The 27577-nt window shown below is 38.2% G+C and overlaps 1 protein-coding gene across 1 annotated transcript; it reads left to right on the forward strand.

Annotated features, from left to right (window-relative positions):
* Positions 1-322: 322 nt before the first annotated feature.
* Positions 323-23825, forward strand: LOC109057443 (Fc receptor-like protein 5). Its single transcript, XM_042732488.1, has 22 exons — positions 323-327; positions 413-448; positions 2033-2160; positions 2439-2573; positions 2751-2921; positions 3022-3303; positions 3781-4023; positions 14729-14989; positions 15225-15497; positions 15580-15714; positions 16626-16796; positions 16885-17166; positions 17386-17628; positions 18183-18443; positions 18673-18942; positions 19025-19159; positions 19991-20161; positions 20251-20532; positions 20772-21014; positions 21093-21218; positions 21654-21749; positions 22613-23825. Exons 1-22 carry the CDS (start codon positions 323-325, stop codon positions 22897-22899), a joined length of 4236 nt encoding a protein of 1411 aa, XP_042588422.1. The 3' UTR covers positions 22900-23825.
* The last annotated feature ends 3752 nt before the right edge of the window (positions 23826-27577 follow it).

Consider the following 27577-nt stretch of genomic DNA (forward strand, 5'->3'; position numbering starts at 1 on the left):
ATATTTTTAAGCACAGAAGCCTGATAGAATAGAAATAGACAGAGATGAGCTCATAGTTGTGGTTTGGTTTGTTTTATTTCAATTCAGTGGCATTAACCGATGTGAGAAGAGCAGCAGTTGTTCACTAGTTTCTGCTGCTTCCATAAAGTAATGAATTCAGAAAGTACCAACATTATGTTAAAGAGCCATCAAAATATTGATTCATTTTCCTATTCTTTAAACCAAAATTCATGGCAATATTTCTGTAGATAACTTGCATGTTAGTCAGTGCGAAAGTTTCTGAAAACATGTTATAAGATTATCAAAAGATCTTCTATAACACATGAGGTATGTTTGCATGTCTTTAATCGCAGGTTTCAGGAAGTCTTGAGGCTTTAACAGTCTATGTCTTTAACCGTTTGTCATCATTCAGTCAGTATGGAGCTCAGTCAACTTCCTCTTGTGCTCTGTGAGTATTATTTTCACTGTATGTATCTCAGTGGATGATAATTGCTCTTATATGATCAAGTGATTCAGTGTTCCTTAATATTTTAGAATATGAAACACTTAAACCTGAAATTATGGTGTTTGACAAGCAAGGGAGGAAGATATACCTTTATAATATGTCTGATGTATAATACACAGTTGATCAGCTCAGTGACCACACTGTAATGACTTTTTCTCTTTGTGTTTTAGTGCTGATTTTAAACATCTACTCTGGAAACACTGAAGGTGACTGAATTTGATTCACATCATTCAAAAAAGTATTTTGAAATTTAAATGCATGAGGTTCAGAGGTACTACGAAATTGTGGTTGTGGTTTTCAATGATCTGTTGACATTTTGACAACAAATTTTATAATTAATCATATGAGTGTTCAGATTTTTAGGGGGTCAAACACCAAGCCCCTTTTTACTTTTGCTTACAACTCTGAACGCATTGGTCTGAAGATCGCAATCATTGAATATTGTAAAAAATATTGTTAATGTTTTTTTCTCATTTTATATGAGCGTATAGATGTTGATGGTGTGGAAAAATGGGTCAGTATGTGTTATTAACGCACCTAGGATGGTCTTAAAGTAACATCTTGGTTGTCCTTTAACTCTTTGTATTGTGCTGAGTGAATATTGGTATCACTGTCACTGTACAAAAGCTGTCACTGGAGCAGTATCTTTTCAAAAGGTACACATTTAGGTACTAATATGAACACTTTAGGTGTACTTTTAGGGTACAAATATGGTACCAAGATGAGTACCTTTTGAAGAGGTACTGCCCCAGAGACACTTATTGAACCTTTTTTCCTGAAAGCACATTGTCTGTGAAAATCTAAATGCACTAATGATTTACCAGTGAGAGGATGAGATCTTCTGCTGAAACACCTTCACAGCTACAAATCATTTTATACTGACAGATATTCCCACACCAACTCTGACTGTGCTGCCACAGAGTTCATTGTTCACTGGAGACTCAGTTACTCTGAGATGTAAGGTGGATCAGTCATGGGATGGAGGGGAGTTTCTCTGGAGTAAAAACTCAAACACTGAATCTACTGAAGCTGCAACTAAAACAATTGATTCAGTGAAAGTCTCTGATGGAGGAGTGTACAGGTGCAGAGCACGAAGAGGAGGATATTACACAGATTACAGTGAACCAGTAACAGTGACAATATACGGCAAGTATTTTTTTTTTTTCATATAATGAATTGCTCTGAGAACACAATGGAAATGATTCATGAGACCATAAATAAGTATAAGCTATAGAGAACAACACTTCAATCTAACCTGACTTGGCATTTGTTTTACAATCAAGTATCAGCATATTTTATTATATTAACCAGCATATTTTATTATATTTATTTGATATATGATCACATCATTTTCATTGTGAATTGTTGTTGCTGCTGTACAGAAAGCCCAAAACCCAAAGTCAGCATTAAACCTGATCAACATGTATTCAGAGAAGAGACAGTCACTCTCAGATGTGACATTGATGGTGAAGGAGTCACTAGCTGGCAGTACAGCTGGTATAAAGATGGTTCAAACAGTGTTTTCAGTGAACTACAGGAATACACATTCAGTCCTGTTACTGAGTCTGACGCAGGTAAATACTTCTGTTATGGAGCAGAGAGTGAAGGATCACGCAGATCACAACACAGTGATGCAGTTACACTGACAGTATCAGGTGAGTTTGATCATCTCTTCACATACACACATTTAACATGTTATTTGTAATAGAATGATGATTAATTATGTGTGCAAGTGTGATGTAACGTGATGAGGTTTTAGTGGGGGACAATGTGGGAAGTGTGTGTGTATGTCACTAATGCTGAAGAGTTGTTAAAAGGAGTTTGCTGAAAGACACAGTGAAATGTTCAGAGAACAGAATCAAGCCTGGACATTGCATTCTTTGCACCATACAACGGTTTATTGCATTATTAATTAGTGATTTCTCTATTTCAGAAAGAGCCCAGGTGGTTTTAAGTGTTTCTCCACAGAAGTGGTTGACTGAAGGAGAGCCAGTGACTCTGATCTGTGAGGTTTACAGCTCCTCTACAGGCTGGACATTCAGCTGGTACACTCTAACTGCTTCATCAGGTAAGATATAATGTGCTTCATGTGATAACTAAAGTGGTTTTATTAAAAATATTATTGAGATTAAAAGTATTGAATCAATCTGAATACATCAGTTTACAGTGAAAGCCATTTAATAAGGTGCATATAGAATTAATTTCTTTTGTGAACATCTGCACATTTTCACTTTTTTTTTTACAGACTACAACAATTATTTTCAGCAGCTCTCAGACATCAGCAGAGGAGCTGGAGGAAACTACACTGTCAGTTCTGCTGCTGTAAAACACACAGGATTTTATGTGTGCAGAGCAGAGAGAGGAGAACCAGCATATAACACAAACATCAGCAGCAAACAACCAGTATGGGTCACTGGTGAGTTCAAACTGAACTGAAATGTTTGGTTAATCTTTAATAAAGAGAATTTACTAAATTCTCAAACATGTCCAAATTGTATCTGTAATTGTCTTCTCAGGTGTTTCTCCTCTAGTCTCTCTGATCATCAGTCCCAGCAGAACTCAACACTTCACATCTGTATCTCTCTCTCTGAGCTGTGAGGACCAGAGTAACTCTGATAGATGGAGAGTGAGAAGATACACAGAGAGTGAACAGTGGGAAGATTGTTCATCATCAGTGTGGGGATCACAAACAAGATCTACATGTACAATCAGCTCCACCATCACATCAGACACTGGAGTGTACTGGTGTCAGTCTGAATCTGGAGAGAACTATCATCCTGTTAATATCATTGTACACTGTGAGCCTATTTATGTATTTATTTATTTCACTGGCAGTTTACACATCAATGCATAAAGCAGGCTGATTAAACAAGTGCAGGAAGCATCAGTGGGCAAAAAAAAAAAAAAAAACTTTTGTGTGTATGTGTGTGTGTGCGCGCCATAGTTTTTTTAGTTCTAGTTGTGAGGACCAAATGTCCCCACAAGGATATAAAGCCATTTATGACCGTTGGCCATTTATTTCTAATTAATTATTAAAAATACTAAATTATGTTTATCTTAAAATGCAAAATCGTTCCTGTACGGGGTAGGTTTAGGGTGAGGGGATAGAAAATATTGTTAGGTCAGTATAAAAACAATAGAAGTCTATGAAAGTCCTCACAAGTATAGTAAAACAAACATGTGTGTGTGTGTGTGTGTGTGTGTGTGTTACGGTATTGTTCCTATACTGAAATCTTTCCATTTACACTCAGTTCATGTTTCTTCTGTTTCTGTAGATGGTGTGATTCTGGAGAGTCCTGTTCATCCTGTGACTGAAGGAGATACTCTGACTCTACACTGTTTATATCAACATTCAACTCCTCAAAACCCCAGAGCTGATTTCTATAAAGATGGATCACTCATCCAGAATCAAACTACAGAGATGATCATCTCTACTGTCTCAAAGTCACATGAGGGTTTCTACTACTGCAAACACTCAGAGAGAGGAGAGTCACCCAAGAGCTGGATCTCAGTCAGAGGTGAGACTAAAAAACACTATTGAAATGTTTCTGTAAAATTTACAGCACTAATCTAAATGTAATTGTGTTGGATTTCTGTAGGAGTTGTGATTTAAATACTGTGTTGATTTGTGTGACTGCAGGACTGAGCATCACATTTTTGATCATTGTCTTTTTGGTCCTTCTGTGGCGCTACAGAAACAACAAAGGTTCATCTTCTGCCATATTAAAATTCAGTGGCACATTTGCAGACACTACGGTCTGTTAGCCATCCTACGTCAGTCTAAGATGGTTTTCTGGTCTTAGCTGGTCTCCCAACCTGGTAAAAACCTGGTTTATTGGCTAGTTTCAAAAGGTTTGGGGTATTTCTGAGTGTTGCTACATATGCAGAGTGTTCCAAATTAGCCATTTATGTATGCATAAAAGAAATCAGAAGTCAGTTTGTTGTTGTTGTTGTTGTTGTTTTAACTGACCCCATATATTTCCTCAGAAAATTTTTTTATCAGAAAATTTTTTTGTATGTGTGTGATATCTCAGTCTGTCTCTATTTTGTGTCAGTAGAAGGAAGGAAGTCAGACATCAGAGCAGAACCAGAGTGACGCGGAATACAACACACTGCTGTCTGGTCAGTCTTTACCTGTTGACCCACAAATAAATACTTAAATATTTAGCCCCTAGTTCTTTATATTTTCAGTGTCATCAATATCTTCTGTTGGATTGAATGAATTCATGATATGCATAAAAATAATTTTAAAAATATTATTATAATTCATGTATTAATTTATTACAGGAACTACTCATATTTATGACTCTATTGATGCAACTATCAATAAAGACCTAAACACAGGTAACTGTGTTGACCATAAATAAATACTTAAATATTTAGTCCTTTATAAGTTCTTTATATTTTCAGTGTCATCAATATCGTCTGTTGGATTGAATGAATTCATGATATGCATAACAAAAATAATTTTAAAAATGTTATTGAAAATTATTTCCTGAAACAGTATTTCTTTTCCACTGTTTGTACTGCACATTCCTAAATCCTGGGTTATTTTTCTTATTTCCATATTTGCTGTGTCATTGTCACTGACTGGATGAAAGCAGCACACAACATTTTTACATAACAGCTTTTTATTTTTATTTTTGCTTTGTATATTTTTGCTGATTGGTTTATTGTATGTTTTCAACTTTTTTTTTAAGTTTTTCCTAAATTAACGTATGGGACTATGAAGGTATAAAACACTCAAAAACTTCACCGTTTGACATTTCCCTTTCTAACGGTGAAATAACTGTTCATACAATGCATGGTGTTTCTTTGACTGTTTAAAGCACATGAATATGAGGCACGAGAATAAGTGTCTCTTGCTAAGCATCTAGCGTGAAACAACTGTTCATACAACGCATGGTGCTTTGACTGTTTAAAGCACGTTAATATAAGATTGTGTAAAGCCCTATACATGTCTTATTTGTTTCTTTATCTTTCATTGTAGACGGTGTATGTGAATCTGCTGAACTTGCCTATGCTGCGATTGAACTGAACTCTACTAAGAAACAGAAGAAAAATAAAGAAAACAAAGGTAAAACAAAAGTCTCTGTTCTTTTATGATCGCAACAGCAGCTCCTTTGATTTGAATTTCTCCATCAACTCTAAATAGCAACAAAAATAACAACAGTAGCATTAAACACCTGTTTGTGGCTGTGATCTGTGAACATTGATATTCATCCAAAATGTCATTGCATGCAGATTACAGTAAATTGATTTCTATTGTTTAATTTCTATATTTTCAGCTGCTGGATGTAATGATGTGACATATGCTCAGATTAAATAAACACCCAGAGGAGAAGCTTTCAATCCCAGGATGCTGATGAGTTTAGGTTGAGAAGAGAATGACCAGGATCATCGATTCTTTATCATCTTTGTGATACTGAGCATCTGATGGCAACAGATTTATCAGTGCTTGATATTAGTGATGCAAGTCTTCATGGTCTTCAGAGACTATGCTAATCTTTGAAAAGCAATGAGCTGATTATACATTGGGAGAAAGAAAGAAAGAAAGAAAGAAAAAGAAAGAAAGAAAGAAAGAATTATCATTTATACTGCACAGTGTGTATTTTTATTGATCTCCAAAAACAGTCCATAAAAATAGGATCCAATGTACTGTTAATATGAAGAAATTTTCTTATTGTTTTTACATAGTTTTTTTCCCCTGCATTTAGCCCAATAGTATCCAGCTGCAGACCCAGCACCATCAGTTTCACACCCACAGCCACAGAACCGGAAGTGAGGGACGGAGCTTATGATCTTAACAAAGTAGCGCCACCTTACGGTTTTTAAGGGGTAATTTGCTTTTATTACACATGATATGTCATACTTTATGTATGTATGCATTTTATAAGGATATATTAAGCATTTTATAAACATCAATCTTGTGTAATTTAGTTGTAGGCCTATACAGTTATTTGTTTTATTGTAGTATGCAAGTTATTTCCTGTTTGTGATATTAAAAATAATGTTTGAAACTTCTGGGCATTTTATATGAAATATACTTTAATCACAAGATTCAAAATAAATGTTTACTCCAAAGTCAAGAACACTTGCATGTTAAGTTTTTCTATATGAAAACTAAAACATTTCAATAAAACTCACACTCACAAACACACACACACACACACACACACACACACACACACACACACACACACACACTCACACACACACACACACACACACACACACACACACACACAGACACACACACACCAACTTTTAAAGAAACACCAAAATGTACACAATAATTAAATTGAAGTTTATAAAATGAACAATTCACTATTAAGCCCATTTTGTCATGACAACCCTGAATTAAAAAAATTATAAAATGAACTATTCACTCTTGGGCACATTTTGTCATGACAATCTTGCATAAAGTCGAATTAAAATGTATTAAATGAACAATTCACTCTTAGGCCCATTTTGTAATGACAATCCTACAAAAATAACTCCCCTGAACACAAGATGAAATATAAAGGGTACTGTGGAAGCTTCAGATTGTTCCAGGAGATTGTTGAGGGCCTTTTCCTTGTCCTCTTCCTCCATTATAAGGAAACAAGGCTGTTCCACTGGCCCCCTGAGTAGATGTCTGTTGTAATGGAGCCATTTCACAACTTCTGTCAGGGATTACTGGGATCTCCTTCATTACAGAATATTAAAGGAAAATGTGACTTTATTATTTCTTATTAATGTACACACCCACATACATAGATAGATTACAGAATATTAAAGGAAAATGTGACTTTATTATTTCTTTTTAATGAATTGGTCAGAAGGGGGTGCAAATGTAATGGTAGGCTGGAGGAAATGTGCAGTACCTTTCAGAGAAAACTCCAAAGTTATCCAGAAGAATAAGAGTCCACCATCTCTGTATGATTGGAATGTCACACTGGAAGACACAAACATAGAGAAATACTTAAATATCAACTGTTACAACATCATAAAGGTCAAGTACTTTAACTGATAACTACTTACAGATGTAAAATCAAAGGGTGCTCCCAAGACAAGATGTACTGGAAAACAACAACAGAAAAGAAGAATATTCTCCCTGTAAATAGCACAAAAAAACCTTTCTTGTTCACTATTTGAAAACTAAATAATCACACCAATAATTGGTTGCAAAAATGTATAGTAAAGCCTAAAATAAATAAATAAGTACACAGGTAAACTATTATGCAATAATATATTGCAAGTACATATTTTAAACAAACAACTCAAGATATTCATACCTCCACAGACAACTGCCTTGTTGAAGTGGATTTGAAGATGACTTTTTAATTTGACCAGTTTGGCTGGTTTAAACATGCTGGTCAAGCAGAAAACTGCTGGGAACTGCTGTAACATTTGTTGCACTGCTGCAGCTCAGGTAATGTGTCACCTCTCTGAATCCTTATGTCTCTACAAGAGATGAAGCCACACACAATTATCTCAATGATGACAAATGGGATCAAAATAACTAAACTATAAGGTGATATTAACACACAAACAATGCATATAACAGAGGAAATGAAAGCGAACTATTTATTTTTATGAATTATAAACGTCTCCAAAACTTTTATTTTTATGAATTATAAACGTCTCCAGAATTTTAGTTGATTAATTGATAGATAAAAAGAAATTATATTTTTTTAATTTTGAGTATGAATTAAAGTTTAAGTTTAAATTAATAAAGCCAAGCACACATTAAGTACTTAGCAGATAAATGCTTAAGGTAATATATACAATAATTATTAAACATATGATAGCAAAAACATTTCCGACTACTCACCCTGCTCTCTCGTTGTCAATAACGCCGCCCCTCGCTTCCGGTTCTGTGGCTGCGGTTTTGAAACTGCTGGTGCTGCGGGTCTGCAGCTGGATATATCTCGCATTTTGAATTCTGTATTACATTGTGTTGCATTTTAGGGTTAAAGGAATGTATGTAGGAATGTATCTGTATGTATGTTGCAGTTTGGGTGCTTTTGTTGTGATTAGATTGTCTGTGCTTTACGATAGTTTATTAAATTGATAATGTTACTTTGAGCATCCGGAAACAAACCTTGCATCTGTAATCATGTGTTAATATGATGATTATATTAGCCATGTGCTGAAAAAAAGTGTACATGCATAAATTTTGTTTTGAGCGTTTTGAGCACCAATGACCGGCGATAACTCAGAGATCTGAAGGGATTAATGACTGAGGCCCCGTCCACAGGGAGATGTGTTTCGCTGTGTACGCATAAATTTTGTATCGTAAAGGCGTTTCGGTCACACGTTCCAGCATTTGGGAGAGTGAAACCGATGTTTTTTTAAACCGGGTTACAGAGTGGATACATTTGAAAACGCAGCCCTTGCGTTTTCGTGTGGACAGTGAATCCGTAGGCTATATTTTCTGAAACAATGACGTTATTAGCCAACGTCTTGCCGCTAGTCAGGGAATTCATTTGATGAGCAAGAATCTAATGATTTTGAAGCTCTGAAAGAATAGTTTTGGATTACTTTGAGTGTGAACCATGAAGAAATTTAACATATCTAAGACATGTCCTTCACAAGATCGAAACGACTGACCTTTAACAAGATTAAAGAATGTGAATTGACACAGCTGACAGACTCACTGATCCGAGACTGCATAGTTTGTGGGGTGAACAATGATTAAAACTCTTCACGATGAAACAGAAGTGATTGTAAACAAAATTAGCAAGATGAAGTTAACTTAAAGTCACCTGAGAATAGTGATGCTCCAAATGCGTGGTCAAAGAAAGAAAGTAATTGTACCAGATGCGTTTCCAGGCATTTACCAAGGAAGTGTCCAGCAAATGGGCAAGTGTGCAAAGTGTGTCGCAGGAAAAAAAAATCACTTTGGTAGAATGTCCAAAATGCAAAAACAGAAAGACAAAACAAAGTTCACAGCGAGAAAAGCTCATGAGGTTGAACAAGAGGATCACACAGAAATGTTTATTGGCACCCTTGAAGAAAAGCTGGAAAGAAAACCGAGACCCAGGTTAGCAAAGCAAATGATGCCACAGTAGAGGAAAAAGACAAGTGGACAGAAACACTGAAAGTAAATAAAAGAGCACTTTCTTTTAAACTGGACACAGGAGCAGAGTGCAATATAATGTCATATAAAGACTAAAGATATAAAGCATTACCAGGAAAATCAGTGCAATGTTCAAATGTACTGTGTGTTAGTTGTGTACTCTGGTCATAAGATGGAGCCAAAGGGTAACTCACCTGCCAGTTTAAAGACAATGAAGCAAAAACTGAGTTCCAACTGACAGAGAAATAATCAGGGAAGAGCAGCCTGCACAGAATAAGGACTGGTCAAAATAATCTACAAAGCAGACTGTGAAAAAAACACAGATATCCTGAAGGAGTTGTATAATGTGTTCAATGGTTTGGGATGCATACCAGGACTGTATTATATCAAGGTTGATCCAACTGTGTCTCCTGTGACACATCCACCCAGAAAAGACAAAATAAAAAAAGACATAATAAAAACTAAACTCAATAGAACTCAAACTGAACTTATATTAACAAGCACCCACCCTCCTTGTGCCCCTTTTTTTGGTTTGGGCCACTGCCCCTCAAAATGTCTGTGCATGGCCCTGCTGGAATGGATTCATGAATCTCATTTGGGAGTTGTTAAGTGAAAGTGAAAAAGTGAAAGTGAAAGTCGTGACATTTGCCAAGTAAAGTAACCCATACTCGGAATTGGTGCTCTGCATTTAACCCATCCGAAGTGCACACACAGCAGTGAACGCAAACACACAGCAGTGAACACACACACACCGTAAACACACACCCGGAGCAGTGGGCAGCTATATCCAGCACCCGGGGAGCAACTGGGGGTTCAGTGCCTTGCTCAAGGGCACTTCAGCCATGGGTATTGAGGGTGGAAGAGAGCACTGTTCATTCACTCAAAAGTGACAAAGTGACATGACATACAGCCAAGTATGGTGAACACACACCCGGAGCAGCCAGTGGGCAGCCATTTATGCTGCGGTGCCCGGGGAGCAGTTGGGGGTTCGGTGCCTTGCTCAAGGGCACCTAAGTCGTGGTATTGCCAGACAGAGACTCGAACCCACAACCCTAGGGTTAGGAGTCAAACTCTCTAACCACTAGGCCACGACTTCTGCGGTTGATGGTGATGACATTTGCCAAGTATGGTATTTGAAAGTCGGAATTGGTGCTCTGCATTTAACCCATCCAAGTGCACACACACAGCTGTGAGAAGTGAACACACACTCGGAGCAGTGGGCAGCTATATCCAGCACCCGGGGAGCAGTGCCTTGCTCAAGGGCACTTCAGGTATTGAGGGTGGAAGAGAGCTCTGTTCATTCACTCCCTCCCACCTGCCAGCACCGAGACTCGATCCTGTGACCTTCTGGTTACAGGTCCAATTCTCTAACCATTAGGCCACAGCTGCCCCCTAAGTGCAAATAAATTGCAAGAGCATGGCAGGGGGAAATGAAGATCTAATGTCCAAGTGTGCTGTGTGTAATACTTTCAAAAAGAACAACACCAAGTACCTCAGACTGAGCGTGGGCGAAGGTAGGAGTTGACCTCTTTTACTTCAACCAAACAGACTTCCTGCTATGTATGGACTACTTCTTGAAATTTCCTGAAATTGCAAAGCTAACACAGACAAAAAGCCTGAAAGAGGAAGCAAAAGTTCTACTATGAGTGTGGAGCAACAGACCTGCCTACTCTGAGTGAAGGAGAAAATGTCAGACTCAGAGCTGAGAATCGATAGCAAGCAGCTGTAGTGTTGAAATGTCATGACAAGCCAAGATCCTACCTGGTTCAAACACAGGATGGAGGAATCTGCAGAAGACAGCAAAAACACCTGCTCAAGACAAAAGAGTTTCCAGAATTCACACATTCAGGACTCATTCGATTCAGTTATAAATTACTGTGTTCCTGAAGTGGTTACTGTGTTTGTGGACATTTAAAGGGTTAGTTCACCCCAAAATTAAAATTATGTCATTAATTACTCACTCCCATGTCGTTCCAAACCCGTAAGACCTTCATTTATCTTTGGAACACAAATTAAGATATTTTTGATGAAATTGGAGAGCTATCTGACCCTTCATAGACAGCAACCTAACTGAAATGTTCACAGGTCCAGAAATGTAGTAAATACATCTGTAAAACAATCCATGTGACATCAATGACTCAACTTCAGTTTTGCGATGCTATGAAAATATTTTTTTTTTACGCATAGAAAACAAAAATAATATTATTTACTCAACCATTCTTCTCCCATGAGTTATGTCTTCCGCCATTTTGGAGAGTACCCAAAAACGTATTGGACATAATCAGCGTTGTTTACGTTCGTGGGAAAGCGCCCATGAACGTAACTTGCGTAATAAGCGTTGTTTACGCTTAGAGGAAAGTGTGTGTATGCATTGTAATACTCTCTTAAATGGTGGAAGACATAACTCAGGGGAGAACAATGGTTGAGTAAATTATGCGCAAAAAAAGGAAATATATATATATATATATATATATAAAATGGTGGAAGACATAACTCAGGGGAGAACAATGGTTGAGTAAATTAAGCGCAAAATATATATATATATATATATATATATTCTTGTAACATTGCAAAACTGAAGTTGAGCCACTGATGTCACATGGATTATTTTGCCAATGTATTTATTACGTTTCTGCACCTGGGCACATTTAATTTGCGTTACTGTCTATGGAGGGTTAGATAGCTCTCTGATTTCATCAAAAATATCTTAATTTGTGTTCCAAAGATGAACGAAGGTCTTACGGGTTTGGAACGACATGAGGGTGAGTAATTAAAGACATAATTTTTGTTTTGGGGTGAACTAACCCTTTAAAATGCAATGACGACTTTCTAATTTTCACTAAGAATGGAAATCAGTTCAAATTTATGGTTGTCTATAAACATTGTTTGAAAAAAAAAGGGAAGATGTCATATGCTGGTTCTTACCAATAGACGGATCCCTACTAACTTACGTACTTGTGATCTCACACTGAACAAAATAGATAAAGAAGATACACACATATATATATATATTTTTACCAGTATGTGTGTTTCTTGGGAATTGAACCCATGACCTTTTGCACTGCTAACACAATGCTCTACCACTGAGCCACAGGAACACTATAAAGAGACTTTTAAGCAGCATAAAAATGTTTTTGAATCAAATCACCTACACTGCCTTTAATGCTGGTCTTCTTTCTACTGTACTTCCTCTTTCACGTGCAGTCACAGTCTCTCAGTTATAGTCAAGTCAAGTCATGTTAGCTATAGCCTCTTTAAAAAGATATGCGTATAGCAATGCAATTAGGAAAGCAGTTGTAATGCAAAATGAAATAAAGTTCATCATTGAATTCAGAACATCACATCAGTTTAGTTTAAAGCAGTATCTGTTCAATATTTGCAAAAGTAAAGCATAGTTAAAGGCAGTAGAGCAACCAGTGACAGTCTGCAATAATTTGCAATAATATATACTGACTCATGTCAGATGTAGCCTATACAGTATATATATCAGGAGTCTACTCACTGTCAAGTTGATTTGGAACAACTTGAGGGTGAGTAAATGATGACAGAATTTTAGATTTGAGTGAAATATTCCTTTAATTCAGTTTGACACCATATAGAATTCAACATAGATGAAAAGGAGTGTGATAGATAGACTTACAGACTTTACAATGACACAGATTGTATAAAGGTCATAGATGATTTAACTTTCACAACTTTCAGAAATGTTTCATGGAGTTTTTGTCTACTGAAAGTTTTTTTCTTCTTTTTTTTCAGAAAGACGTTTCATCAGCTGAATGTTGCCTTCTTACATTGTATCAGTTATAGGGAAAATTAACTTGGAGGAAAATAGTATTTTCATTACTGTCATTTTGTTGCAATGAATATACACAGTCTACTTTTTTAAGTGTGAGATCTGTGAAAATTACATAAAACACTTAAAACCTTTTGCAAGAATCAATATACACAGTCTTATTTTTTAGTTGTGTGATATGTGAAGGTTTAATAATCTTTTTTTCTTTTCTTTTTTTTTCCCAAAAAAGAACAAAAAGAATCATTATTTGTACTGCTATGGAGACAAATTTATTAAGAGGAACCCAAAACAGAATTGTTAAATTTCATGATTCCCAAAATTTCATTAAATTTCATAATTCCCCTGTTTGCTAGTTTCTGCTGCTTCCGTTAATCAATGAATGCAGAATAATGAGCCATTATATTAATGAACCATCAAAAGATTTTTTCATTTTCCTTGTTCTTTAAACACACGAGAATATTATTTATTCTCATAATGCCAATTCTGAATTTATCAATTTGATAAAATATGATTCATGGCAACATTTCTGAATAAACTTGCATGTTAGTCATTGTGACATTTTCTGAAAACATGTTACAAGATTCTCATTTTTTCTGAAAACATTACCATATGTTATTCTTTAGGTAATTTTGTATGTTTTTATTTATTTTGTTTGTCTTGATGTTTGTCTGCAGGTTTCAGGAAGTCTTGAGGCTTTAACACAGTCTGTCTTTAACCGTCTGTCATCATTCAGTCAGTATGGAGCTCAGTCAACTTCCTCTTATGCTCTGTGAGTATTATTTTCACTGTATGTATTTCAGTGGATGATAATGGCTATTATATTATGTAAATGATTTACAAGTGATTTAGAGTTCCTTAACTTTTTTCTTTTTGCTCTCAGAGTTTCAAATCCACAATATACTGTAAACAATGAACTTTAGAGAGCATGTGTGCAGTGATGTTTGTGAAAGAGAAATGTTCTCTTGCGTTTACTGTAGGTCAGTCTGTTTTTCAGTCATTCGGTTTTGAGCTTTGTAATGGTATTTGCTGAAACAGTTCTGGAGTTTTGTTTTGTAAATTGCCTGTTGCCTTACGTAGATATTCAGTACTTTACATTTAGTAAGAATGTATTTTAGTCCACTGCTTGTCTTTAGACTGTTAACTTTTAATTCCATAAAAAAGTTCTCTACTTTTTCAAAATCTATAAAATATAATGTTCATGTTAAAACATATATTTATATATGCAGCACTCCACAAAACAAACTAGAGCATGAAACACTTCACCATTTTCTGTGAAATCTACATGCACTAATGAATTATCAGTGAAAGAATGAAATCTTCTGAAACACCTTCACAGCTCATGCTACTAATCAGTTTATATTGACAGATTTGACCACACCAACTCTGACTGTGCTGCAACAGAGTTCATTGTTCGCTGGAGACTCAGTTACTCTGAGATGTGAGGTGGATCAGTCATGGGATGGAGGGGAGTTTCTCTGGAGTAAAAACTCAAACACTGAATCTACTGAAGCTGCAACTAAAACAATTGATTCAGTGAAAGTCTCTGATGGAGGAGAATACAGGTGCAGAGCACGAAGAGGAGGATATTACACACATTACAGTGAACCAGTAACAGTGACAATATACGGCAAGTATTTTTGATCACATAATGATCTTCTCTGAGAACACAATGAAAATGATTCATAAGATTCTGAATCAATGACTATAACAGCTACAGGGAACAACACTTCAGTGTAACCTGATTTATCTTGTGTTTTTCAATTAAGTATCTGTTCATAGACTAAAACCAGAATATTTGATTGTATTTACATATTTGTTATATTATCACATTATTTTCTTTGTGACTTGTTATCATTTTACAGAAAGACCAAAAGCCAAAGTGAGCATTAAACCTGATCAACATGTATTCAGAGGAGAGACAGTCACTCTCAGATGTGACATTGATGGTGAAGGAGTCACTAGCTGGCAGTACAGCTGGTATAAAGATGGTTCAGGCAGTGTTTTCAGTGAACTACAGGAATACACATTCAGTCCTGTTACTGAGTCTGACGCAGGTAAATACTCCTGTTATGGACCAGAGAGAGGAGGATCACGGACATCAAACATCAGTGATGCAGTTACACTGAAAGTATCAGGTGAGTTTGATCATATCCTCCTATAAACACGCACAAGTTATTAATGTTAACATTTTATTAATTAGTGATTTCTTTATTTTAGACAGACCCCAGGCAGTTTTAAGTGTTTCTCCACAGAAGTGGTTGACTGAAGGAGATTCAGTGTCTCTGATCTGTGAGGTTTACAGCTCCTCTACAGGCTGGACATTCAGCTGGTACACTCTAACTGCTTCATCAGGTAAGATATAATGTGCTTCATGTGGTAACTTTGAATTAAAGAAATAGTTCACATTTTGCCATCATTTACTCACCCTCATGTTGTTCCAAACCTTTATGATTTTTTCTCCCTCTGTTGAACACAAAAGAAAAATAATTTAAAGAATGTCGGTAACCAAACAGTTCTTGGTAGACACTAACTTCCATAGTATTTATTTATTTTATTTTTTTTTACCCATACTATGGAAGTCAGTGGCTACCATAAACTGTTTGGGGAGAACTTGAGGGTGAGTATTTGAGGATGATGACAGAACTATCCCTTTGACAGATTTTATTCAAATCAAAATTATTATTTAATATGACTAAGGCAAGCTGATCTAACTACATCCCGACCCAAACTTGTTTACGTGGACCAGTTTTACTGTCAAGCTGATTGCGATGCTCAAACAGAAGCAGCATTGCTTTGATATTGCTACAGTGTTCACACATCCCTGGGAAGTCAGCCTGCAGTATGAATGGCTAACCAGTCCCGCTAAAGAAGGCTTGAAGGCAAATGGACATCAAAACCATAAGTAGCCTATGCATAAAATGAAACTGTACTTGCAAATATGAAGATGCATTTCTGTAGCTCTGATTTTAAATTGTAATTATTTGAAAATATGAAGATGCATTTCTGTAGCTCTGATTTTAATGTCATACTGACATTTTTTTTGCTCATTGATTGTTTATTTATTGGTTGGAGGGAGAAAGAATAAGTGTGTGTATTGAGTTAGTAGTGCTATTTTGGTGATTATTTGTTGATGTATTGATATTACTGAAGATTAAAAGTATTGAATCAATCTGAATACATCAGTTTACAGTGAAAGTCATTCATAAGGAGCATATAGAAATTAATTTCCTTAGTGAACATCTGCGCATTCTCACTTTATACAGAAAGCAGCAATCATTATCAGCTGCTCTCAGACAGCAGCAGAGGAGCTGGAGGAAACTACACTGTCAGTTCTGCTGCTGTAAAACACACAGGAGTTTATGTGTGCAGAGCAGAGAGAGGAAAACCAGCCTATAACACAACCTACAGCAACACACAGCCAGTATGGGTCACTGGTGAGTTCAAACACTTAAATGATTAGTTCATATTTATTTTAAAAAATCTCAAACATTTCTAAATGCTTAACTCTATTTGTCGTCTCAGGTGTTTCTCCTGTAGTCTCTCTGATCATCAGTCCCAGCAGAACTCAACACTTCACATTTGTCTCTCTCTCTCTGAGCTGTGAGGACCAGAGTAACTCTGATAGATGGAGAGTGAGAAGATACACAGAGAGTGAACAGCTGGAAGATTGTTCATCATCAGTGTGGGGATCACAAACAGGATCTACATGTACAATCAGCTCCACCATCACATCAGACACTGGAGTGTACTGGTGTCAGTCTGAATCTGGAGAGAACTATCATCCTGTTAATATCACTGTACACTGTGAGTCTGTGTGTATTTGTTTCACTGGCAATTTACAATCAATGCATAAAGCAGGTTGATTAAACAAGTGCAGGATGCATCAGTGTGCAAAAAAACACTCAGTGGGCAGGCAGCAAAAAGAATAGTTTTGTCATGAAATATATAAACTATCTTTTGTTGCTATATTTTTCATATAATTTTACTATTTGCCAACATTACATGTTTCTTCTGTTTCTGTAGCTGGTGTGATTCTGGAGAGTCCTGTTCATCCTGTGACTGAAGGAGATACTCTGACTCTACACTGTTTATATCAGTTTACAACTCCACCAAACCTCAGAGCTGATTTCTATAAAGATGGATCACTCATCCAGAATCAAACTACGGAGATGATTATTTCTAATGTCTCAAAGTCACATGAGGGTTTCTACTACTGCAAACACTCAGAGAGAGGAGAGTCACCCAAGAGCTGGATCTCATTTAGAGGTGAGATATTATATTATGTAAATGATTAAGTGAATTAGTGTTCCTTAAGTTTTTTCTTTCTGCTCTCAGAGTTTCAAATCCACAATATACTGTAAACAATGAACTTTAGAGAGCATGTGTGCAGTGATGTTTGTGAAAGAGAAATGTTCTCTTGCGTTTACTGTAGGTCAGTCTGTTTTTCAGTCATTCGGTTTTGAGCTTTGTAATGGTATTTGCTGAAACAGTTCTGGAGTTTTGATTTGCACATTGCCTGTTGACTTACATATATATTCAGTACTTTACATTTAGTAAGAATGTATTTTTAGTCCATTGCTTGTCTTTAGACTGTTAACTTTTAATTCCATAAAAAAGTTCTCTGCTTTGTCAAAATCTATAAAATATAATGTTTGTTTATACATATATCTATATATGCAGCACACCACAAAACAAACTAGAGCATGAAACACTTCACCATTTTCTGTGAAATCTACATGCACTAATGAATTATCAGTGAAAGAATGAAATCTTCTGAAACACCTTCACAGCTCATGCTACTAATCAGTTTATATTGACAGATTTGACCACACCAACTCTGACTGTGCTGCCACAGAGTTCATTGTTCACTGGAGACTCAGTTACTCTGAGATGTGAGGTGGATCAGTCATGGGATGGAGGGGAGTTTCTCTGGAGTAAAAACTCAAACACTGAATCTACTGAAGCTGCAACTAAAACAATTGATTCAGTGAAAGTCTCTGATGGAGGAGAATACAGGTGCAGAGCACGAAAAGGAGGATATTACACAGATTACAGTGAACCAGTAACAGTGACAATATATGGCAAGTATTTTTGATCACATAATTAACTGCTCTGAGAACACAGTGAAAATGAATCATAAGACACTGAATCAATAACTATAACTGCTACAGAGAACAACACTTCAGTCTAACCTGATTTAGCATGTGTGTTTTTCAATCGAGTAACTGTTCATAGACTAAAACCAGCATATTTTATTTACATATTTGTGATATTATCACAATATTTTCTTTGTGACTTATCATTTTACAGAAAGACCAAAACCCAAAGTGACCATAAAACCTAAACATGTATTCAGAGGAGACACAGTCACTCTCAGATGTGACATTGATGGTGAAGGAGTCACTAGCTGGCAGTACAGCTGGTATAAAGACGGTTCAGGCAGTGTTTTCAGTGAACTACATGAACACACATTCAGTCCTGTTACTGAGTCTGACGCAGGTAAATACTTCTGTTATGGAGCAGAGAGAGGAGGATCACGGACATCAAACATCAGTTGTGAAGTTACACTGAAAGTATCAGGTGAGTTTGATCATATCCTCCTATAAACACGCACAAGTTATTAATGTTAACATGTTATTAATTAGTGATTTCTCTACTTTAGACAGACCCCAGGCAGTTTTAAGTGTTTCTCCACAGAAGTGGTTGACTGAAGGAGATTCAGTGTCTCTGATCTGTGAGGTTTACAGCTCCTCTACAGGCTGGACATTCAGCTGGTACACTCTAACTGCTTCATCAGGTAAGATATAATGTGCTTCATGTGGTAACTTTGAATTAAAGAAATAGTTCACATTTTGCTATTTACTCACCCTCATGTTGTTCCAAACCTTTATGAATTTTTCTCCCTCTGTTGAACACAAAAGAAAATAATTTAAAGAATGTCGGTAACCAAACAGTTGCTGGTAGACACTAACTTCCATAGTATTTTTTATTTTATTTTTATTCCATATTATGGAAGTCAGTGGCTACCAGCAACTGTTTGGGGAGAACTTGAGGATGAGTATTTGAGGGTGATGACAGAACTATCCAATTGACAGATTTTATTCAAATCAAAATTATTATTTCATATGACTAAGGCAAGTTGATCTAACTAATTCCCAACCCAAACTTGTTTACGTGGACCAGTGTTACTGTCAAGCTGATTGCGATGCTCAAACAGAAGCAGCATTGCTTTGATATTGCTACAGTGTTCACACATCCCTGGGAAGTCAGCCAAAAGTATGAATGGCTAACCAGTCCCGCTAAAGAACGCTTTAAGGCCAATGGACATCAAAACCATAAGTAGCCTATGCATAAAATGAAACTGTACTTGCAAATATGAAGATGCATTTCTGTAGCTCTGATTTTAAATTTTAATTCTGGCAGCCCCTGAAATGGGTCGTACTGACATTACCTAAGCATTTGAAGTACTGTAATACTTGTATATAGTGCTCATTCAAGGATGTTCATTTACTGCTTGGAAGGAGCAAGAACAAGTCTGAATACATCAGTTTACAGTGAAAGTCATTCATAAGGAGCATATAGAAATGAATCCCCTTAGTGAACATCTGCACATTCTCACTTTATACAGAAAGCAGCAATCATTATCAACTGCTCTCAGACAGCAGCAGAGGAGCTGGAGGAAACTACACTGTCAGTTCTGCTGCTGTAAAACACACAGGAGTTTATGTGTGCAGAGCAGAGAGAGGAAACCCAGCTTATAACACAACCTACAGCAACACACAGCCAGTATGGGTCACTGGTGAGTTCAAACACTTAAATGATTAGTTCATATTTATTTATAAAAAATCTCAAACATTTCTAAATGCTTAACTCTAATTGTCTTCTCAGGTGTTTCTCCTCTTGTCTCTCTGATCATCAATCCCAGCAGAACTCAACACTTCACATCTGTCTCTCTCTCTCTGAGCTGTGAGGACCAGAGTAACTCTGATAGATGGAGAGTGAAAAGATACACAGAGAGTGAACAGTGGGAAGATTGTTCATCATCAGTGTGGGGATCACAAACAGGATCTACATGTACAATCAGCTCCACCATCACATCAGACACTGGAGTGTACTGGTGTCAGTCTGAATCTGGAGAGAACTATCATCCTGTTAATATCACTGTACACTGTGAGTCTGTTTATGTATTTATTAATTTCACTGGCAGTTTACAATCAATGCATAAAGCAGGTTGATTAGGTGCAGGACGCATCAGTGGGAAAAAAAAAAAAAAAAACGTGGGCAGGCAGTACAAAAAAATATTTTTTTTTTTTGGTCATAAAATATATAAATTATTTTTTGTTACTATATTTTTCATATAATTTAAATTTACTATTTGCCAATTTTGCATGTTTCCTCTGTTTCTGTAGTTGGTGCGATTCTGGAGAGTCCTGTTCATCCTGTGACTGAAGGAGATACTCTGAATCTACGCTGTTTATATCAACATTCAACTCCACAAAACCCCAGAGCTGATTTCTATAAAGATGGATCACTCATCCAGAGTCAAACTACAGAGATGATCATCTCTACTGTCTCAAAGTCACATGAGGGTTTCTACTACTGCAAACACTCAGAGAGAGGAGAGTCACCCAAGAGCTGGATCTCAGTCAGAGGTGAGACTAAGAACTATAAACACTATAATAATATTCCTGTATCAATTACAGCACTAAAATAAAATGCATGTATCTCAGCTTCCCCCAGAACATCAAGATCTGATGGTTACTGTTTCATAATAGTTGGAGTGACTTCAGGACTGACCGTCACATTTTTGATCATTGTCTTCTTAGTCCTGCCGTGGTGCTACAGAAACGACAAAGGTTCATCTTTTGCCATATTAAAATTCAGTGGCACATTTGCAGATGCTAACTCTGTTCCTAAACCATTTGATCTGCCTCCACTGCTTAAAAGAAGCATCTTAAACCAGCCTACGCTGGTTTTCTGCTCTCCCAACCTGAGTTTTGGGTATTTTTTTAGCTAGTCGGGCTGGGAGACCTTTGTAAGCATGCTTTTGGAGTATAATTTATTAATTACTGAAAAGTATTGATTAAAATAATGCTAAATATTCACATAATCTGTATTGAAAACAACTGTGAGTCAAGCTCTCCATCATGTTCACTATTTGTATGAGGCATATCGGTTGCTATAAGTTAATCATTCATGTGTATAAAGGAGATCAAAAGTCAGCATTTAATTTTTTGACCTTTCTTTTCATCAATACATTTAGCTACATAATACTTTCTATGTTTTATTAGGTGTAAGATCTCCCTCTAGTGTCAGTCAACAGCAGAACAAAAGGCAGACATCAGAGCAGAACCAGAGTGACGCCGGAAACAACACACTGCTGTCTGGTCAGTTCCACATGAAATATGAGATAATGATATATAGCATTAGAATCAAGCACATGTAAACTTTTGAATGGGGTAATTTTTATAAATTCAACTATTTTCTCTTGTAAACATCTTTTGTGAAATATCTTATTCAGGACTGTACTAAATAAAAAAATAACATGCATTTCTTATGATCCCTCGTATTTTGGTAAATTAATTAATATTTTGCAGATCCTGCAATCATATGTACTGTATGTAGGCGGTGTGTGTGTGTGTGTGTGTGTATATATATATATATATATATATATATATATAGATAGATATATATATATATATATATATATATATATATAATACAGAGAGAACAATTAATGTATATATTTGTTACATTTATTAAAGGAACTGCTCATACTTTGCACTCTGTTGATGAAGCTATTAATGAAAACATAAGCACAAGTAACTAATGTTGTCATTTAAAATATTTTATGGCAACATGATTTTTTATAATATTTTTTTTTTTTTTTAATGTTGTAGTTGTTTTTCTTTTCTAAAGGAATTGGACATCAAGTATATTTTTTATTTGAAGAGCAAATCATACTCAACGTTTTCAGTGGGTATTTTTATAAACTGTGTAAATTTTATCATTTGTTGTCTTGTTTTACATTCCATACTGCTCATAATTTCCCCGGATTAACAATTAATCCTGTGTATTCATAAATTGGCGACTAATAGTGTTTCATTTAACTTGACAATACTGTTCTACAGCATAAACTGCACATACTTTTTTCATACTGCACAACTTTGGCACCGCAATGTTGCGTTAACACTTCAAAAGTGGTGTGGGAAAATCCATATCTTATTCTTTTCTCTATTTTTCATCATAGACAGCATAAGTGGACCTACTGAAATCACCTATGCTGACATTGAACTCAAATCTACAAAGAAACAGAAGAAAATGAAAGACAACAAAGGTTTGTCCTTTTATGATCATAACTGTAGCTCCTTTGATTTTAATTTCTACCATAAATCTAAACAGCAAACAACAACAACAACAAAAAGAAAACAAGAAAAAAAAAATAACAGTAAACACTTGTTTGTAGCTGTGAACTGTGAAATTAATCTGATCCAAAAAGTCAATGCATGCAGAATACAATATGTTGATACAATATGATATGTTTAGAAATTTTATAATTTCTAGTTAACACTTTAGGATAGGGATCAATTCTCACTAATAACTAGTTGCTTATTAACATGCCTATAATTATAATATTGGCTGTTTTTTAATACTTATAAAGCACATATTTTCCATAACAAAATATTCTACATCCCTAATCCTACACAATACCTAAACTTAACAACTACTGTTAAGCAGTAACTTAGGAGTTTGAGGCAAAAGTAGTTGTTAGGGTTGCTGGGAGAAAAAGGGACCCAAGGGCAGAGTCGCAGTTTACCAAATTTATTGAACAAAAGCAAAGGCAATAGTCCAAAACAAATGCTGACAATCAACAACCAGGTAAGGAATCCAAAACTGAACTGCGTACGGGAACTGGGTACATCAAAAATAAAAAAAACAAGATTAAATAAACCGGGCAAGAAAACTAGGCACGACTAGAGCAAAAGAGTCTTAAGGGCAGTAGTGAAACGGATGGTAAAAAGACACACTGACAGAAGCACAGAAAGAGAGAAGCATAAGTAGTGAAGAAAATCAATGCAAAATTGAGAGACAGGTGTGTTTGAGGAGAGCTGGAGCACTAATTAGAATAGGGTGCAGCTGTGAAGGCAGAGTGAGTGGAATTAACAACTTAAGACATAACACAACAGAAGGGCTGATGATCAAACCAGGGTCCTGACAGGACCCCCCGCCCCAGGAATGCCACCAGGTTTCCCAGGGTGAGGGGCAGATCGATGGTAATCCTCAATAAGGAGAATAAGGAGAATAACCAATCTCTTGGTGCGTTCCCTAGTTCTCAGAAGTGCTTCCCTGGCCCTCCTCCAGCTCTGCCGGCATCGATTGATAAATGCCTGAACTGAGGGAACCGCAGCTTTGGAACTCTGTGAAAGAAACAGAGGGGGTTGATATCCGAGACAGCAAAAAAAAGGAGATAATCCAGTAGACAACACCAGCACTGTATTGTGCGCATACTCAACCCATGTAAACTGCTGGCACCAGGATGAGGGATTGTGTGAAGCCAGACAACGAAGGGTCCTCCCAAGGTCCTGGTTCGCACGCTCGGTCTGGCCGTTGGTCTGTGGGTGGAATCCTGATGACAGGCTAGTGGTAGCACCAATCTGTCGACAGAACTCCCTCCAGAAGTGCAAGACGAACTGGGGTCCTCCGGAAGTCCATGGATCCGAAAGACGTGGTCCACGACTGCCCGAGCAGTCTCCCTGGCAGAGGGAAGTTTAGGGAGTGGGATAAAGTGATCCGCCATGGAAAAGCGGTCCACTATAGTGAGGACAACCGTATTGCCACTGGACTCTGGTAAACCAGACACAAAGTCCAGCACAATATGAGACCAGGGCTGAGATGGGACAGGTAGAGGTTGGAGCAAACCAATGGGTACAGAACTAGAGGAGTTGTTTTGGGCACAGACTGAGCAGGCGACCACAAAACAACGAACCCCCCTCCCCCCCCCAAATGCCTGGCCACCAAAAACACTGACGAATGGAAGCCAACGTTCTCCTCACTCCTCGGTTTGGAGGCGTGACCCCACTCCAGAGCCTCTGGCCGAACCGACTCCGGAACAAACAGCCGACCCACCAGGCCCCCTCCGGCACCTCTGCTACCGACTGAGTCAGCCTGACATGCTCCTCAATGCCCCAGGTGACGAACCCCACCACACAACCAGGTGAAAGAATGGTGTCTGGTGGAGTTGCGTCCTCCGGAGCCGTGAACTGACGGGAGAGTGCAACAGGCTTAATGTTTTTGGAGCCTGGTCGGTAAGACAGGGTAAAATTAAAGCAACCAAAGAAAAGTGCCCGGCGAGCCTGCCTGGAATTAAGTCGGTAGTCGGTCCAGACCAGAAACGGCTCCGCCGAGCCCTCCAACCAGTGGCGCCACTCCCCCAAGGCCAGCCGCACAGCCAGCAACTCACAGTTGCCGATGTCATAGTTCCGTTCTGTGGGGGACAATCGGTGTGAAAAATAAGCGCAAGGATGTAATTTATTGTCAAGAGGGGATCGTTGAGAAAACCGCTCCAACACCTACCTCTGACGCATCAACCTCCACAATAAACTGCCGGGTAGGGTCCCGAGTTATTAAAATAGGTGCAGATGAAAACCGCCTTTTAAGTTCATCAAAGGCTGCCTGAGCAGCTAAGGACCAGCAAAACTGTTTCTTTGTGGAGGTTAATGCTGTCAGAGAAGCCGCCACCTGACCAAAATTACGGATAAACTGTCTGTAGAAATTAGCAAATCCAATAAACTTTGCAGAGATTTTCGGTTGCCAGGTGTGGGCCAGTCAGAGACGGCCTCTACCTTCACAGGGTCCATGCAGATCCCCTCCACCGAGATGATGTGGCCCAAGAACGGAAAAGACTGGTTGTGGAAGGAACACTTCTCCGCTTTAGCAAACCGTTGGTTCTCTAGCAACCGCTGCAGCACTCGTCTGACGTGCTGAATGTGTACCTGGAGTGAACGAGAAAAAAATCTGGATGTCATCCAGATACACAAAGACAAATTTGTTGATCATGTCTCTCAGTACGTCACTGACGAGCGCCTGGAAGATGGCCGGGGCATTAGTCAAACCAAAGGGAAGGACCCTGTACTCAAAATGCCCCATGGGTGTATTAAAAGCGGTCTTCCATTCACCCCCCTCCCTGATCCGAACCAGATGATAGGCGTTGTGAAGGTCCAACTTCGTGAAGTACCTTTCCCCCTGCAGGATCTCGAAGGCTGATGACATCAAAGGTAGGGGATACCTATTCTTAATGGTGATGTCATTCAGCCCTCGGTAATCAATGCAAGGATGCAAGGAACCATCCTTCAAGAAGAACCACACCCCCGCTGGAGAAGAGGAGGGACGAATAACACCGGCCGCCAGAGACTCAGACAGATACTTCTCCATGGCCGCCCTTTCAGGACCAGGCAAGGAGAACAATCGCCCCTTAGGCGGAGAAGTGCCAGGGAGAAGATTGATGGCACAAACATAGGGACGGTGTGGAGGGAGAGATGCGGCCCGGGAGTGACAAAACCAACCGCAAATCACGATAGACCTCAGGAACCCTGGAGAGATCAATCGGCTCCTCCTGCAACACAGTAAAAGAAGAGACAGAAGACAAGGCAGACACAATACAATGGGCATAACAATAGGGACTCCATGATAGGATGGTGCTTTCAGACCAATTAATGTGTGGATTGTGAGTGGTTAACCAGGAATGACCTAAGACCACCGGAGTGAGGGGTGAGTGAGTGACAAAGAATACCATTTCCTCTATTATTACCAGATGTAATTAATTGTAATGGAACTGTGGCCTGAGAAATGGTGGTAAGTTCGCAGTCATTTAAAGCGTGAGCAGTAAGGACAGGAGAGAGAGATTGAAAAGAAATGCCCTTCTTCAAAGCCCAAGAAAAATAATAAAATTCCCCTCAGCTCCTGAATCAATGAGAGCAGAGGGTTGATGAACAGCACCTTAATGAGTGACTGAGACTGGAATCATAGAGGGCAAACCAGTAGACGGGGTGGTGGAAGTAGCGCTCGCCAGTACCCCCTTGCTTACTAGCGAGCGTTGGCTTTTGCCGGACAGGAAGAAGCAAAATGTCCAGGGCGTCCGCAGAAGAGGCATAATCCTTTGGACAGACGTTTCTGTTTCTCCTCTGCAGATAACCAGTACCTGCCCAACTGCATAGGTTCCGGAGCAGTTGAGGGAACGGGAGTATCGGCCCCCGAAAAGGCAGACACAGGGTTGACAAAAGGCAAGAGTGTAGAAGCCCGAGCTCTCCAACGAAGATCCCGTCGATTATCCAAATGGATAGCCAGGTCAACAAGTTCATCTAGATGTTCAGGAAGATCGTGAGCATACATCTCATCCCTTATCTCATCTTCCAGGCCTTCCGTGAACCTGGCTGCCAGTGCTGCGTCATTCCACTTACTTGATGCAGCAAGAGTGCGAAACTCGATAGCGAAGTCCGCCACCGAACGTCTCCCTTGATGAAGTGGTGCCAACAGCTGCGATGCCTCTTTACCAAGCGCTGAGCGGTCGAATATCTTGACAAACTCCGCTTTAAAGCTGACGAACTCCATACAACATGCTGCCTTAGCAGCCCACACAGCAGTGGCCCAATCCCGAGCCCGGCCAGTAAGAAGGGAGATGACAAACGCCACTTTGGCTGAATCTGAGGCATAAGTGAGGGGTTGCAGAGAGAAAATCACCTCACATTGGATAATAAATGATTGACATTCCGTAGGCTCACCGGAGTAATTGGGAGGATTGTTGATGTGTGGTTCAGGGGTGACTGAAGAACGTCCGGTGGCCGGTGACACTAGGTTACGTTCCTTCTCTATCCGGCAAACATCCGGTTTCAGTAAGCTCCGAGACTTGGCTGGCTAACGTGTCCATGGCATGATGAGCCGCCGCCAATTTCCCCTGATGCTGTCAGAGCAGCACACCCTGCGCTTCCAAAACCGAGCGAAACTGCAATTGATCTGCTGGATCCATCCTGGTCAGTGTGTACTGTTAGGGATTTTAGACCGGTTTCTCATCTTTCATTCATGTCAAAAATTTTAGAAAAAGTAGTGTTTAATCAATTACATGTATACTTAGAACAGAGTAATATTGGTGAAGTTTATCAGTCTGGTTTTCAGAAGCATCATTCCACAGAGACTGCTCTTGTAAAAGTGTTCAATGATT

The sequence above is a fragment of the Cyprinus carpio genome, chromosome A3 (genome assembly GCF_018340385.1).
Source record: "Cyprinus carpio isolate SPL01 chromosome A3, ASM1834038v1, whole genome shotgun sequence".
In the NCBI taxonomy this organism is placed as follows: Eukaryota; Metazoa; Chordata; class Actinopteri; order Cypriniformes; family Cyprinidae; genus Cyprinus; species Cyprinus carpio.

Excerpts from the sequence above, each read along its gene's own strand:
- LOC109057443 (XM_042732488.1), top strand. Across the intron at positions 2,574-2,750 it reads CACTCTAACTGCTTCATCAG|ACTACAACAATTATTTTCAG; the intron begins GTAAGATATAAT and ends TTTTTTTTACAG. Across the intron at positions 20,162-20,250 it reads ACAGCCAGTATGGGTCACTG|GTGTTTCTCCTCTTGTCTCT; the intron begins GTGAGTTCAAAC and ends TTGTCTTCTCAG.